At 52.9% G+C, this 12,832-nt stretch overlaps 1 protein-coding gene across 1 annotated transcript in view; it reads right to left on the reverse strand.

Annotated features, from left to right (window-relative positions):
- The window catches only part of LOC132397531 (tetraspanin-4-like), a 101,031-nt gene that overhangs the window by 33,623 nt on the left and 54,576 nt on the right, over positions 1 to 12,832 (reverse strand). The window contains exons 4-5 of the mRNA XM_059976361.1: positions 8,456 to 8,587; positions 3,335 to 3,418 (exon numbers count right to left, since the gene is read on the reverse strand). Of these exons, the coding sequence (XP_059832344.1) occupies positions 3,335 to 3,418; positions 8,456 to 8,587 (216 nt within the window). The remainder of the gene's footprint in view (positions 1 to 3,334; positions 3,419 to 8,455; positions 8,588 to 12,832) is intronic.

Below are 12,832 nucleotides of genomic sequence, written 5' to 3' on the forward strand. Positions count from 1 at the left end.
CTCCCCTTCCTGAGGCACGTCCACCTCCCCTTCCTGAGGCACGTCCACCTCCCCATCCTGAGGCACGTCCGCCTCCCCTTCCTGAGGCCGGTCCGCCTCCCCTTCCTGAGGCCGGTCCGCCTCCCTTTCCTGAGGCACGTCCACCTCCCCTTCCTGAGGCACGTCCACATCCCCTTCCTGAGGCACGTCCACCTCCCCTTCCTGAGGCCGGTTCCACCTCCCCTTCCTGAGGCACGTCCACCTCCCCTTCCTGAGGCCGGTTCCACCTCCCCTTCCTGAGGCACGTCCACCTCCCCTTCCTGAGGCACGTCTACCTCCCCTTCCTGAGGCACGTCCACCTCCCCTTCCTGAGGCACGTCCACCTCCCCTTCCTGAGGCCGGTCCACCTCCCCTTCCTGAGGCCGGACCACCTCCCCTTCCTGAGGCACGACCACCTCCCCTTCCTGAGGCACGTCTCCTCCCCTTCCTGAGGCACGACCACCTCCCCTTCCTGAGGCCGGTCCACCTCCCCTTCCTGAGGCACGTCTCCTCCCCTTCCTGAGGCCGGTCCACCTCCCCTTCCTGAGGCACGTCTCCTCCCCTTCCTGAGGCACGTCCACCTCCCCTTCCTGAGGCACGACCACCTCCCCTTCCTGAGGCCAGTCCACCACCCCTTCCTGAGGCACGTCTCCTCCCCTTCCTGAGGCCGGTTCACCTCCCCTTCCTGAGGCACGTCTCCTCCCCTTCCTGAGGCCGGTCCACCTCCCCTTCCTGAGGCACGTCTCCTCCCCTTCCTGAGGCGCGTCCACCTCCCCTTCCTGAGGCCGGTCCACCTCCCCTTCCTGAGGCCGGTCCACCTCCCCTTCCTGAGGCCGGTCCACCTCCCCTTCCTGAGGCCGGTCCACCTCCCCTTCCTGAGGCCCGTCCGCCTCCCCTTCCTGAGGCACGTCCGCCTCCCCTTCCTGAGGCAGGTCCGCCTCCCCTTCCTGAGGCACGTCCACCTCCCCTTCCTGAGGCACGTCCACCTCCCCTTCCTGAGGCCGGTCCACCTCCCCTTCCTGAGGCCGGTCCACCTCCCCTTCCTGAGGCCGGTCCACCTCCCCTTCCTGAGGCACGTCCACCTCCCCTTCCTGAGGCACGTCCACCTCCCCTTCCTGAGGCCGGTCCACCTCCCCTTCCTGAGGCCGGTCCACCTCCCCTTCCTGAGGCCGGTCCACCTCCCCTTCCTGAGGCCCGTCCGCCTCCCCTTCCAGAGGCCCGTCCGCCTCCCCTTCCTGAGGCACGTCTACCTCCCCTTCCTGAGGCACGTCTACCTCCCCTTCCTGAGGCAGGTCCACCTCCCCTTCCTGAGGCACGTCCACCTCCCCTTCCTGAGGCCGGTCCACCTCCCCTTCCTGAGGCACGACCACCTCCCCTTCCTGAGGCACGTCTCCTCCCCTTCCTGAGGCACGTCCACCTCCCCTTCCTGAGGCACGTCACCTCCCCTTCCTGAGGCCGGTCCACCTCCCCTTCCTGAGGCACGTCTCCTCCCCTTCCTGAGGCCGGTCCACCTCCCCTTCCTGAGGCACGTCTCCTCCCCTTCCTGAGGCGCGTCCACCTCCCCTTCCTGAGGCCGGTCCACCTCCCCTTCCTGAGGCCGGTCCACCTCCCCTTCCTGAGGCCGGTCCACCTCCCCTTCCTGAGGCACGTCCACCTCCCCTTCCTGAGGCACGTCTCCTCCCCTGCCTGAGGCCGGTTCACCTCCCCTTCCTGAGGCACGTCCACCACCTCTTCCTGAGGCCGGTCCACCTCCCCTTCCTGAGGCACGTCCACCTCCCCTTCCAGAGGCCGGTCCACCTCCCCTTCCTGAGGCCGGTCCACCTCCCCTTCCTGAGGCGGGTCCACCTCCCCTTCCTGAGGCGGGTCCACCTCCCCTTCCTGAGGCGGGTCCACCTCCCCTTCCTGAGGCACATCCACCTCCCCATCCTGAGGCACGTCCACCTCCCCATCCTGAGGCACGTCCACCTCCCCTTCCTGAGGCCGGTCCACCTCCCCTTCCTGAGGCACGTCCACCTCCCCATCCTGAGGCACGTCCACCTCCCCATCCTGAGGCACGTCCACCTCCCCTTCCTGAGGCACGTCCACCTCCCCTTCCTGAGGCCGGTCCACCTCCCCATCCTGAGGCACATCCGCCTCCCCATCCTGAGGCACATCCGCCTCCCCTTCCTGAGGCCGGTCCACCTCCCCTTCCTGAGGCACGTCCACCTCCCCATCCTGAGGCACGTCTCCTCCCCATCCTGAGGCCGGTCCACCTCCCCTTCCTGAGGCACGTCCACCACCCCATCCTGAGGCACGTCCGCCTCCCCTTCCTGAGGCCGGTCCGCCTCCCCTTCCTGAGGCACGTCCACCTCCCCTTCCTGAGGCACGTCCACCTCCCCTTCCTGAGGCACGTCCGCCTCCCCTTCCTGAGGCCGGTCCACCTCCCCTTCCTGAGGCCGGTCCACCTCCCCTTCCTGAGGCACGTCCACCTCCCCTTCCTGAGGCACGTCCACCTCCCCTTCCTGAGGCACGTCTCCTCCCCTGCCTGAGGCCGGTTCACCTCCCCTTCCTGAGGCACGTCCACCACCTCTTCCTGAGGCCGGTCCACCTCCCCTTCCTGAGGCACGTCCACCTCCCCTTCCAGAGGCCGGTCCACCTCCCCTTCCTGAGGCCGGTCCACCTCCCCTTCCTGAGGCCGGTCCACCTCCCCTTCCTGAGGCGGGTCCACCTCCCCTTCCTGAGGCGGGTCCACCTCCCCATCCTGAGGCACGTCCACCTCCCCTTCCTGAGGCCGGTCCACCTCCCCTTCCTGAGGCACGTCCACCTCCCCATCCTGAGGCACGTCCACCTCCCCCTCCCCATCCTGAGGCACGTCCACCTCCCCTTCCTGAGGCACGTCCACCTCCCCTTCCTGAGGCCGGTCCACCTCCCCTTCCTGAGGCACGTCCACCTCCCCTTCCTGAGCCACGTCCACCTCCCCTTCCTGAGGCACGTCCACCTCCCCTTCCTGAGGCTGTGTCTTTCATCTTGGTCCTGATGTGATGGACCGTCTGTTTTTCATAAATAGTTGCTTGATGCCATCCCCTTCTGCACCCCATACACCACTGGTAAATCCCCACCCAGCCACTCTCAGTTGCGCTGAATTACTCGTGTCACTCTCCAGGCTGGAGGGCAAGGAAGGTGGAGCTGGTGAACTGCAGCCTCCCTCCCTTGGGCTTGGCTAGCTCAAAGTACCCAGACACACAGATTCCTTAGTTGGGTTAAGCGGCCTCTGGGTCGTGGTGGGCAGGGAGGGGGGGATGGGGGGTCAAGTGTTGCTGTTTTGACAGAAGGTTACCTGAACCAGGGCCGTGCAGAGTGCAAAGGTCCCTACAGCCAGGAGATTGTCTTGGAGCCACAACTTGACTCTTTCGTAGCAGGCCTGTTGGAAGTTCAAAGCACCATGTTATTTTCACACCTCACTGTTCAGAGCATGTAGTCTGGGAGTTGGTAGGGAGACATACCTGCCTACCCTCTGCCTGTAACCAGAGCCACTGCACTGAGAGCCTGAGATTCGGAGCATCCTATCGTCATCACACAGCCTGTCCGTCTCATGCCCAGACACCGAAACGGCCAGACCCATTCTCATGCCCGGACACAGAAGGGGCCAGTCCCTTTCTCATGCCCGGACACAGAAGGGGCCAGTCCCTTTCTCATGCACGGACACAGAAGTGGTCAGTCCCTTTCTCATGCACGGACACAGAAGGGTCCAGTCCCTTTCTCATGCACGGACACAGAAGGGGCCAGTCCCTTTCTCGTGCATGGACACAGAAGGGGCCAGTCCCTTTCTCGTGCACGGACACAGAATGGGCCAGTCCCTTTCTCGTGCCCAGACACAGAAGGGGCCAGTCCCTTTCTCATGCACGGACACAGAAGGGGCCAGTCCCTGTCTCATGCACAGACACAGAAGGGACCAGTCCCTTTCTCATGCACAGACACAGAAGGGGCCAGTCCCTGTCTCATGCATGGACACAGAAGGGGCCAGTCCCTGTCTCATGCATGGACACAGAAGGGGCCATACCCTTTCTCATGCACGGACGCAGAAGGGGCCAGTCCCTGTCTCATGCCCGGACACAGAAGGGGCCAGTCCCTTTTCATGCCCGGACACAGAAGGGGCCAGTCCCTTTATCATGCAAGGACACAGAAGGGGCCAGTCCCTTTCTCATGCACGGACACAGAAGGGGCCAGTCCCTTTATCATGTCCGGACACCGAAACGGCCAGTCCCTTTCTCATGCACAGACACAGAAGGGGCCAGTCCCTTTTCATGCCCGGACACAGAAGGGGCCAGTCCCTTTATCATGCAAGGACACAGAAGGGGCCAGTCCCTTTCTCATGCACGGACACAGAAGGGGCCAGTCCCTGTCTCATGCCCGGACACAGAAGGGGCCAGTCCCTTTATCATGCACGGACACAGAAGGGGCCAGTCCCTGTCTCATGCAAGGACACAGAAGGGGCCAGTCCCTTTCTCATGCACGGACACAGAAGGGGCCAGTCCCTTTCTCATGCCCAGACACCGAAACGGCCAGTCCCTTTCTCATGCACAGACACAGAAGGGGCCAGTCCCTTTTCATGCCCGGACACAGAAGGGGCCAGTCCCTTTATCATGCAAGGACACAGAAGGGGCCAGTCCCTTTCTCATGCACGGACACAGAAGGGGCCAGTCCCTGTCTCATGCCCGGACACAGAAGGGGCCAGTCCCTTTCTCATGCACGGACACAGAAGGGGCCAGTCCCTGTCTCATGCAAGGACACAGAAGGGGCCAGACCCTTTCTCATGCCCGGACACAGAAGGGGCCAGTCCCTTTCTCATGCACGGACACAGAAGGGGCCAGTCCCTTTCTCATGCACAGACACAGAAGGGGCCAGTCCCTTTCTCATGCACGTACACAGAAGGGGCCAGTCCCTGTCTCATGCACGGACACAGAAGGGGCCAGTCCCCGTCTCATGCACGGACACAGAAGGGACCAGTCCCCGTCTCATGCACGGACACAGAAGGGGCCAGTCCCCGTCTCATGCCCGGACACAGAAGGGGCCAGTCCCTTTCTCATGCACGGACACAGAAGGGGCCAGTCCCTTTCTCATGCACAGACACAGAAGGGGCCAGTCCCTTTCTCATGCACGTACACAGAAGGGGCCAGTCCCCGTCTCATGCATGGACACAGAAGGGGCCAGTCCCTTTCTCATGCACAGACACAGAAGGGGCCAGTCCCTTTCTCATGCACGTACACAGAAGGGGCCAGTCCCCGTCTCATGCCCGGACACAGAAGGGGCCAGTCACTTTCTCATGCCCGGACACAGAAGGGGCCTGTCCCTTTCTCATGCATGGACAGTGAAAGGGCCAGTCCCCTATCTGTAGGCCTCATAGAACTGGAACTGGCCCTTCAGCCCATCATATTGGTGCTGACCATGATCCCAATGTAAATGAAGCCCAGCTGCACTCAAAGAGCTGGATGCACTCAGCAGATGAGGCAGCAACCGTGGAAGGAAGAGGACAGTCTACGTTTCAACTCAAGACCCTTCATCTGCAATGGTTCTCCATTAAACTAAACCCATTCGCTTGCAAATGGTCTAAGCCCCTGGATTCCCTGTCAAAATCCTCTCAAGCATAAAACGTTGCCATCATAAATCCTCTTAATTCATGAGTGCAGATATTACTCCAGATATACCGAGCCTTTGTGAGATTGTATCTGGGTCAGCTCCAGATTCCCTACTGGAGGAAGATCATGTTTGGAAAAGGGAAAGTTCATCAGAGGTGAATCTGGCTGATTCCTCATGGCCAGATTAAGCCAACCCGGTCTGCGGTTGATCCCATTGAAGCACGTACAATTCTTGCAGGGATTGCAAGGTGGTATGAACAGTGATATCTCACCTGGCTAGGGTGTTACTCCCTCAGCAAAGTAAGGAAATTTAGCATTTCCCCATGATGCTCACGAACTTTGACAGGAGCACCACAGAAAGCATCCTGTCTAGATCCTCCACAACTTGCTATGACAACTGCCCTGCCCAGGGCGGCAAAAAATTGCTTGGATTTGTGAACAAACGTAGCCTGGTCTGTCACGCAAACCAACCTCGGGAAAGCAGGAAACGGAATCAACAACTCCTCCCACCTTTTTATTCTGTTCTACCCCACTCTTGTTGAGCAAAACACAAAACTTTGAGGACCTGCATCACCGTGCTCAACGTCTATCCCACTGTTATCTCTTGAACAATAAAGATTAACCCAAAGTTCCTCATCCATGGCCCTTGCCTACCAGCTCTGTAAAAGCAACACTATACTCTGCAATTTGTTTTTGCCTTTCCATTTGTGCTGCCTCAGTGGAATCACCTGTCTGCATGGCATGTAATCAAAGTTCTTCACTGTAAAGTTTAAAAGGGAGCTGAGAGGCATCTCCTTCACGCAGAGGGTGGTGTGTTTGTGGAATGGGCTGCCAGTGAAACAGATTGAGGTGGGTACCTTAACAATGCTTAAGAAACATTTGGACAACTACACGGATAGGAAAACTTCACAAAGTCCAACCCTACATCCCTGTGGTGGGAGGTGGAAAGGGGCAAGGCGAGCCAACAGGGCTCTGGTGAAGCTGAATAGGCCAAAGGTGAGAGGAATTTGGACCAAATGCAGGGAAATGGGACTAGCTAAGATAGGAATCTTGGTCATCATGAAGCAGTTGGGCTGAAAGGCCTGTGCCCATGCTGTATGATTCTACATCTCCAAAAATAGCGTCCAGGCCTTTCCTGGGTCTGAACATACAACGTTTAGCAATTACAGCATGGAAACAGGCCATCTCGGCCCTTCTAGTCTGTGCCGAATATACACCCTGCATATTGTATATTCAAGCAGTGAGATTTAACATCAATTAAAGTTGAAAGGAAAAGCATTTGGAGTTTCTGAAACCTCAGGTTTTCCCCTTGTACTCATGTAATTTTTAAAGGAAACCTTATTCATTATTAATCTTTCCCCTTAGAGTCTGTTCATCAGTTAACCTCCTTGGATGAAAGTGACAGGGTTTCCTCCCAGTGCAGTTGGGAGCTTCGACTCAAAGGGAGGAGAGAGGATCTGAGGAGGTGAGGGGATGGGACCCTAAAAGCGCAGTCATGGTGGAGCTGTGTAGTTGGAACTCACGACGGTTACTCGGAGACGTGTTGTCGCTGCTTTAGAGTCGCTCAGCCCACACTGAGCAGGTAGACATGTCGAACAAACAAATATAATACTTGGGCAAGTATTATGACAACCAGTAGGAGTACAGGCATGTTACATTGCCCAAGGAACTTGTAAAGCAAGCACCAAAGGCTCATCTTATGTCTGAGGATGAATGGCAGAAACTAGGTGTGCAGCAGACTCTGGGCTGGGTCCGTTACGTGATGCATGAACCAAGATCCCACATTCTACTGTTCCAAAGGACCAGGAAAAATTAATCTTCAATTTCTGGGACTTACTGTAAATATTGTAGTATTCAGTGAATACATTATAATTGTACAAATTCATTCAAACCTGAGCACAAGCTGTATTCTAAACAACAGTGGAGCTCAATGTGGTGCAGTGAGTTTAAACCGCTGTGAGACATATTTAAAAACAAAAGTACACGGAGTCAAAATGATATTGGTTCCACTCTTTAAAAAAATAATAATAGTTTTCTTCTGTTAACTTTTCCCTGTAAACTCTTTTGCCTTGTTTTCTTTTGATTGATACAGTCGTGAATAAAAAAAATTCTGATGTAAAAAGTGCGGTCACCAGGGCAACGAAGTGACAAGAGGCTGGGGCAGATGGAGAATGAGACTTTACTGGTGAATACACCCCAGAACAAAAAAGTATTTAAACATGGGTGATTTCAAAATGAAGGTGCACTGGGGTGGGGGCTGGGGCGATTGTGTGTGATGGATGCAGAAGAGAAGGCAGCCAGGTTTCAGGTGAACAGGGGCTGATTTGGATTTGTCCTTCTTAATTTGAAGGCTGCAGTAACACTAACAGGGAGGGTCAGCTGATGTTCCACGTTACGCGTTTCACAGTACACATCGGACTCTGGCCAGCTATATGAATTCCATTTGCCCACAGTAGCATCATATCCTCCTACACCTCGCCTATTCTTGGCTCCCTACATGCCTCATCAGTGTGTTTATCATATCTGACTCCTCCATCTCTGGCAGTGACTTCCAGTTCCAGGTACCAACTACTCTGTGTAAAAAAAACCTTTATTTCCCCTTTAAAGCTCCCTCCTCTCACCTCAAACCTCTGCCTCATCGCTTCGGTGTGCTCCCTCCACTGCCCTCTGAGGAAGAGACTGACCTCTGTGAGGAAAACTGAATCATCTTGTTTTGAGCTACCCAGTATCTTTCAACAAAAGCCCTGGTTGTAGACTCTCCCACAGGCGGGAACTACCCTGCCCGCAGTCCACGGCGAGCAGAGACATGTTGTCCTACTTACATCTTTCCACCAGGTTTCTGGAGAGTGCAGGCCACAGCTCACTGTGTATTCCCGGCAGCAGGAGTCCGGAACTTGCGTGGTGTTGAAGACGTCAAACCAGTCTGTGTAGTTTGACACCCCACAGCATCTAAACTGAAGCAGATGACACAGGCAGGTCAGTGGAATGTGACCCTCCATCTTTAACCATTCCTCTCCAAGTCTTACATTCGATCATCTAGCTCTGACCTACTTCCACTGGATAGAGCCTGAGGAGACTGGGAGACTGGTGGAAGAGAGGGACTCGGGAGTATTAGTACATGGTTCCCTAAAAGAGTGGATAGAGTTGGTGAAGAAGATTTTGGCACACTGGCCCTTGTCAGTCAGATGTGACATTGTGTGCTTTGCCTGGACTATCTACAGTTTTGGTTATCTATCCCCTTACAGGAAAGATGGCATTAACAAGGAAAATATGTGTGGATATTGCCAGAACTGAAGAGCCAAGTTATGGGGAGAGCTAATCCTTTATTCCTCGTCCTGTAAGTGAAATGGGGGTGATCCTGTGGCGGTGTATAAAATCATGAGGGACAAAGACAAGGAGAAGGGTGCAGTCTGATTGCCCAGGGTTCAGGAATCAAGAACCAGATGAGGGGGTGAGATTTAATAAGAACCTGAGGGGCAACATCTTCACTCAGAGCAAGTGGCTGAGGCAGGTACATTTACAACATTTAAAAAGTACTTGGACAGGTAAGTGGATAAAAAAGGTTTGTAGGAAAATGGGTCTAGCTTAGATGAGCAACATGTTGAGCATGGACCAGATGGGCAGAACGGCCTTCTTCTATGTTCTTCGAGTCTATGACTCGCTCAGCCGTGATGAAATTAAACGGCAGAGCAAGATTACACCATATCCTGCCATTTTTGTGAGGGGTCCCATAACACAAAATGATCTGTTGCTTTCGACTCGGCAGATTTAAGGAACAAAATGGGTGGGATGACTACACTTCGCAAGCGTGTGGACAGGGAAATGTGGCATTGTCAGGAATGTGACAGGATCTCTCTCCTTGTGGGATCTCTGTGTTATAGGAGTTGGTGAGGATTCTATTCGGTGGATTGGGTTATTTAATATCTCTTTAGCATTCACTGACTACAGCGCCCTTGTGAATGCTGTGGAAGAAACCCAAGCTCATTGAGAAGTTTTGCCTCAACAAGACTTGAGATCAGTTAATATCAGGTGCTGCTTTATATAATGAAGACAATCCACAAATGAAACTGAGCACAATGTCCCTCTAAGCCAGTTCCATGTGCCCCGTTTCCCTCTAATTAGTTCCTATCCATCTATCTGTCCAGGTACACTATCTGTTTTTGTTCCTGCCTCAACCATGTCTTCTGGCAGATTTTAAATCTCTCCTCTCCCACTCTAAGCCCTTGAGCTTTTCTTCACTTTACCAGGGAAAAGGAATGTGTGCATTCACCCCTATGTTCCAAGGAAGGAAGTCCCAGCCTGCCCAACCTCTCCTTATAACACAGGCCCCTGAGTCATGGCAACATCTTCTTTGCACTCTTCTAAGCTTAATTTCTTCGGCAGTTTGAACGGGGCACGACTGCGCAAGCACGTGAAAGTAGGTCCGTGAGGCAGCGGGAGAGTTTAAAAAGCGAGCAGATTAACGGAGCGGGAGACAGAGTAGGAAGGCTTTGGCTCGAGAGGCTTTGGCAAGCAGAGGCTCAAGGCAAGATCCACGCCAAGTGAGGTACGGCCGGGTCAGCTCCTTTAATTAATCTAATTACCTTAGGGGTAGGTAATGGAGGCAGCAGTTAGGGCAGTCGAGTGCTCCGTTTCCAGTATGTGGGAAGTCAGGGCGAGCACAATTGTCCCTGATGACTACACTTGTAAAAGGTGCATCCTGCTGCAGCTCCTGATAAACCGAGATAGGGAACTGGAGCTGGAGGTAGATGAACTTCAGATCATTTGGGAGGCAGAGGTAGAAATAAACAGGAGTTTCAGGGAGATAGTCACCCCTAAGAGTCAGGAGACAGGCAGCTGGGTGACTGTCAGGAGAGGGCAGGGGATTAGACAGAATGAGCAGAGCACCCCTGTGGCCATTCCCATCAATAATGAGTATATCATTTTGGATACTGTTGGTGGGGATGACCTACCAGGGACAGGTTGCAGTGGTTGCGTCTCTGGCACCGAGACTGGACCCTCAGCTCAGAAGGGAAGGAGGGAAAAGAGAGCAGTAGTGATAGGAGATTCAATAGTTAGGGGGGCAGATAGGAGGTTCTGTGGAAGATATTGAGAATCCCGGATGGTCTGTTGCTTCACTAGCGTCAGGATCCGCGATATCTCAGATCGAATTCTCAGTATTCTCAAGAGGGAGGGTGAGCAGCCGGATGTCGTGGTCCATTTAGGGACCAATGATGTGGGTAGGAAGAGTGAGGAGGTACTGAAAGGTGAGTTTAGGCAGTTAGGCACCAAGTTAAAGGACAGGACCTCCAGGATAGCAATCTCAGGACTGCTACCAGTGCCACATGCAGGCCAGTTTAGAAATAGTAAGATAGCGCAGGTCAACATGTGGCTGAAGACAAAGTGCAGGAGGGAGGGCTTCAGATTTGTAGATAATTGGGCAGTTTCCCAGGGAAGATGGGACCTGTTCCGGTGGGACAGTTTACATCTGAACTGGAGGGGGATAAATATTCTTGCAGGTAGGTTTGCTAGAGAGGCTCCAGTGGATTTAAACTAGATACAGGGGGGGGGGGGGAGAGGGGAACCAGAGTGTAGGAACAGATGTATGGGAGAAGGAAGAAAAAGAAGACAGTAAAGTTGTTTTCACCATTAGAGATAAACAAGAGAGGAAGAGGTGGAGAATTTCTTAAATGCATCTATTTTAATGCTAGTAGCATTGTAAGAAAGGTGAATGAGCTTAGAGCATGGATTGATACCTAAAAATATGATGTTGTAGCTATTAGTGAAACATGGTTACAGGAGGGGTGTGATTGGCAACTAAATATTCCTGGATTTTGTTGCTTCAGATGTGATAGAATTGGAGGGACAAGAGGGGCAGGTGTTGTGTTGCTTGTCAGAGAAAATATTACAGCGGTGCTCTGGCAAGATAGATTAGAGGGCTCGTCTAGGGAGAATATTGGGATGGAACTGAGGAATGGGAAAGGTGTAGTAACACTCATAGGGGTGTATTATAGACCACCTAATGGGTAGCAAGAATTGGAGGATCAAATTTGTAAGGAGATAGCAGATATTTGTAGTAAGCACAGGGTTGTGATTGTGGGAGATTTCAGTTTTCCACACATAAACTTGGAAGCCCATACTGTAAAAGGGATGGATGGTATGGAGTTTGTAAAATGTGTGCAGGATAGTTTTTTGCAGCAATACATAGAGGTACCAACTAGAGAAGGGGCAGTGTTATATCTCCTGTTAGGGAATGAGATAGGTCAGATGACAGAGGTATGTGTTGGGGAGCACTTCGGGTCCAGTGATCACAATACCATTAGCTTCAATATAATTATGGAGAAGGACTGGACCCAGGGCTGAGATTTTTGATTGGAGAAAGGCTAACTTTGAGGAGATGTGAAAGGATTTAGAAGGAGTGGATTGGGACAATTTGTTTTATGGGAAGGATGTAATAGAGAAATGGAAGTCATTTAAATGTGAAATTTTGAGGGTACAGAACCTCATGTTCCTGTTAGGTTGAAAGGAAAGGTTAAAAGTTTGAGAGAGCCATGGTTCTCAAGGGATATTGGAAACTTGGTTCGGAAAAAGAGAGATATCTACAATAAATATAGGCAGCATGGAGTAAAGGAATTGCTCGAGGAATATAAAGAATGTAAAAAGAATCTTAAGAAAGAAATTAGAGAAGCTAAAAGAAGATACAAGGTTGCTTTGTCAAGTAAGGTGAAAATAAATCCAAAGGGTTTCTACAGTTATATTAATAGCCAATGGATAGTGAGGGATAAAATTGGTCCCTTAGAGAATCAGCGTGGACAGCTATGTGTGGAGCAAGGAGAGATGGGGGAGATTTTGAACAACTTCTTGTCTTCGGTATTCACTAAGGAGAAGGATTTGGAATTCTGTAAGGTAAGGGAAACAAGTAGGGAAGTTATGGAAACTATGATGATTAAAGAGGAGGAAGTACTGGGGCTTTTAGGGAATATAAAATTGGATAAGTCTCCAGATCCTGACTGGATATTCCCTAGGACCTTGAGGGAAGTTAGTGTAGAAATAGCAGGGGCTCTGACAGAAATATTTCAAATGTCATTGGAAACGGGGATGGTGCCGAAGGATTGGCATATTGCTCATGTTGTTCCATTGTTTAAAAAGGGTTCTAAGAGTAAACCTAGCAATTATAAGCCTGTAAGTTTGACGTTGGTGGTGGGTAAATTAATGGAAAG

This window comes from Hypanus sabinus, chromosome 7 (assembly GCF_030144855.1).
Source record: "Hypanus sabinus isolate sHypSab1 chromosome 7, sHypSab1.hap1, whole genome shotgun sequence".
In the NCBI taxonomy this organism is placed as follows: Eukaryota; Metazoa; Chordata; class Chondrichthyes; order Myliobatiformes; family Dasyatidae; genus Hypanus; species Hypanus sabinus.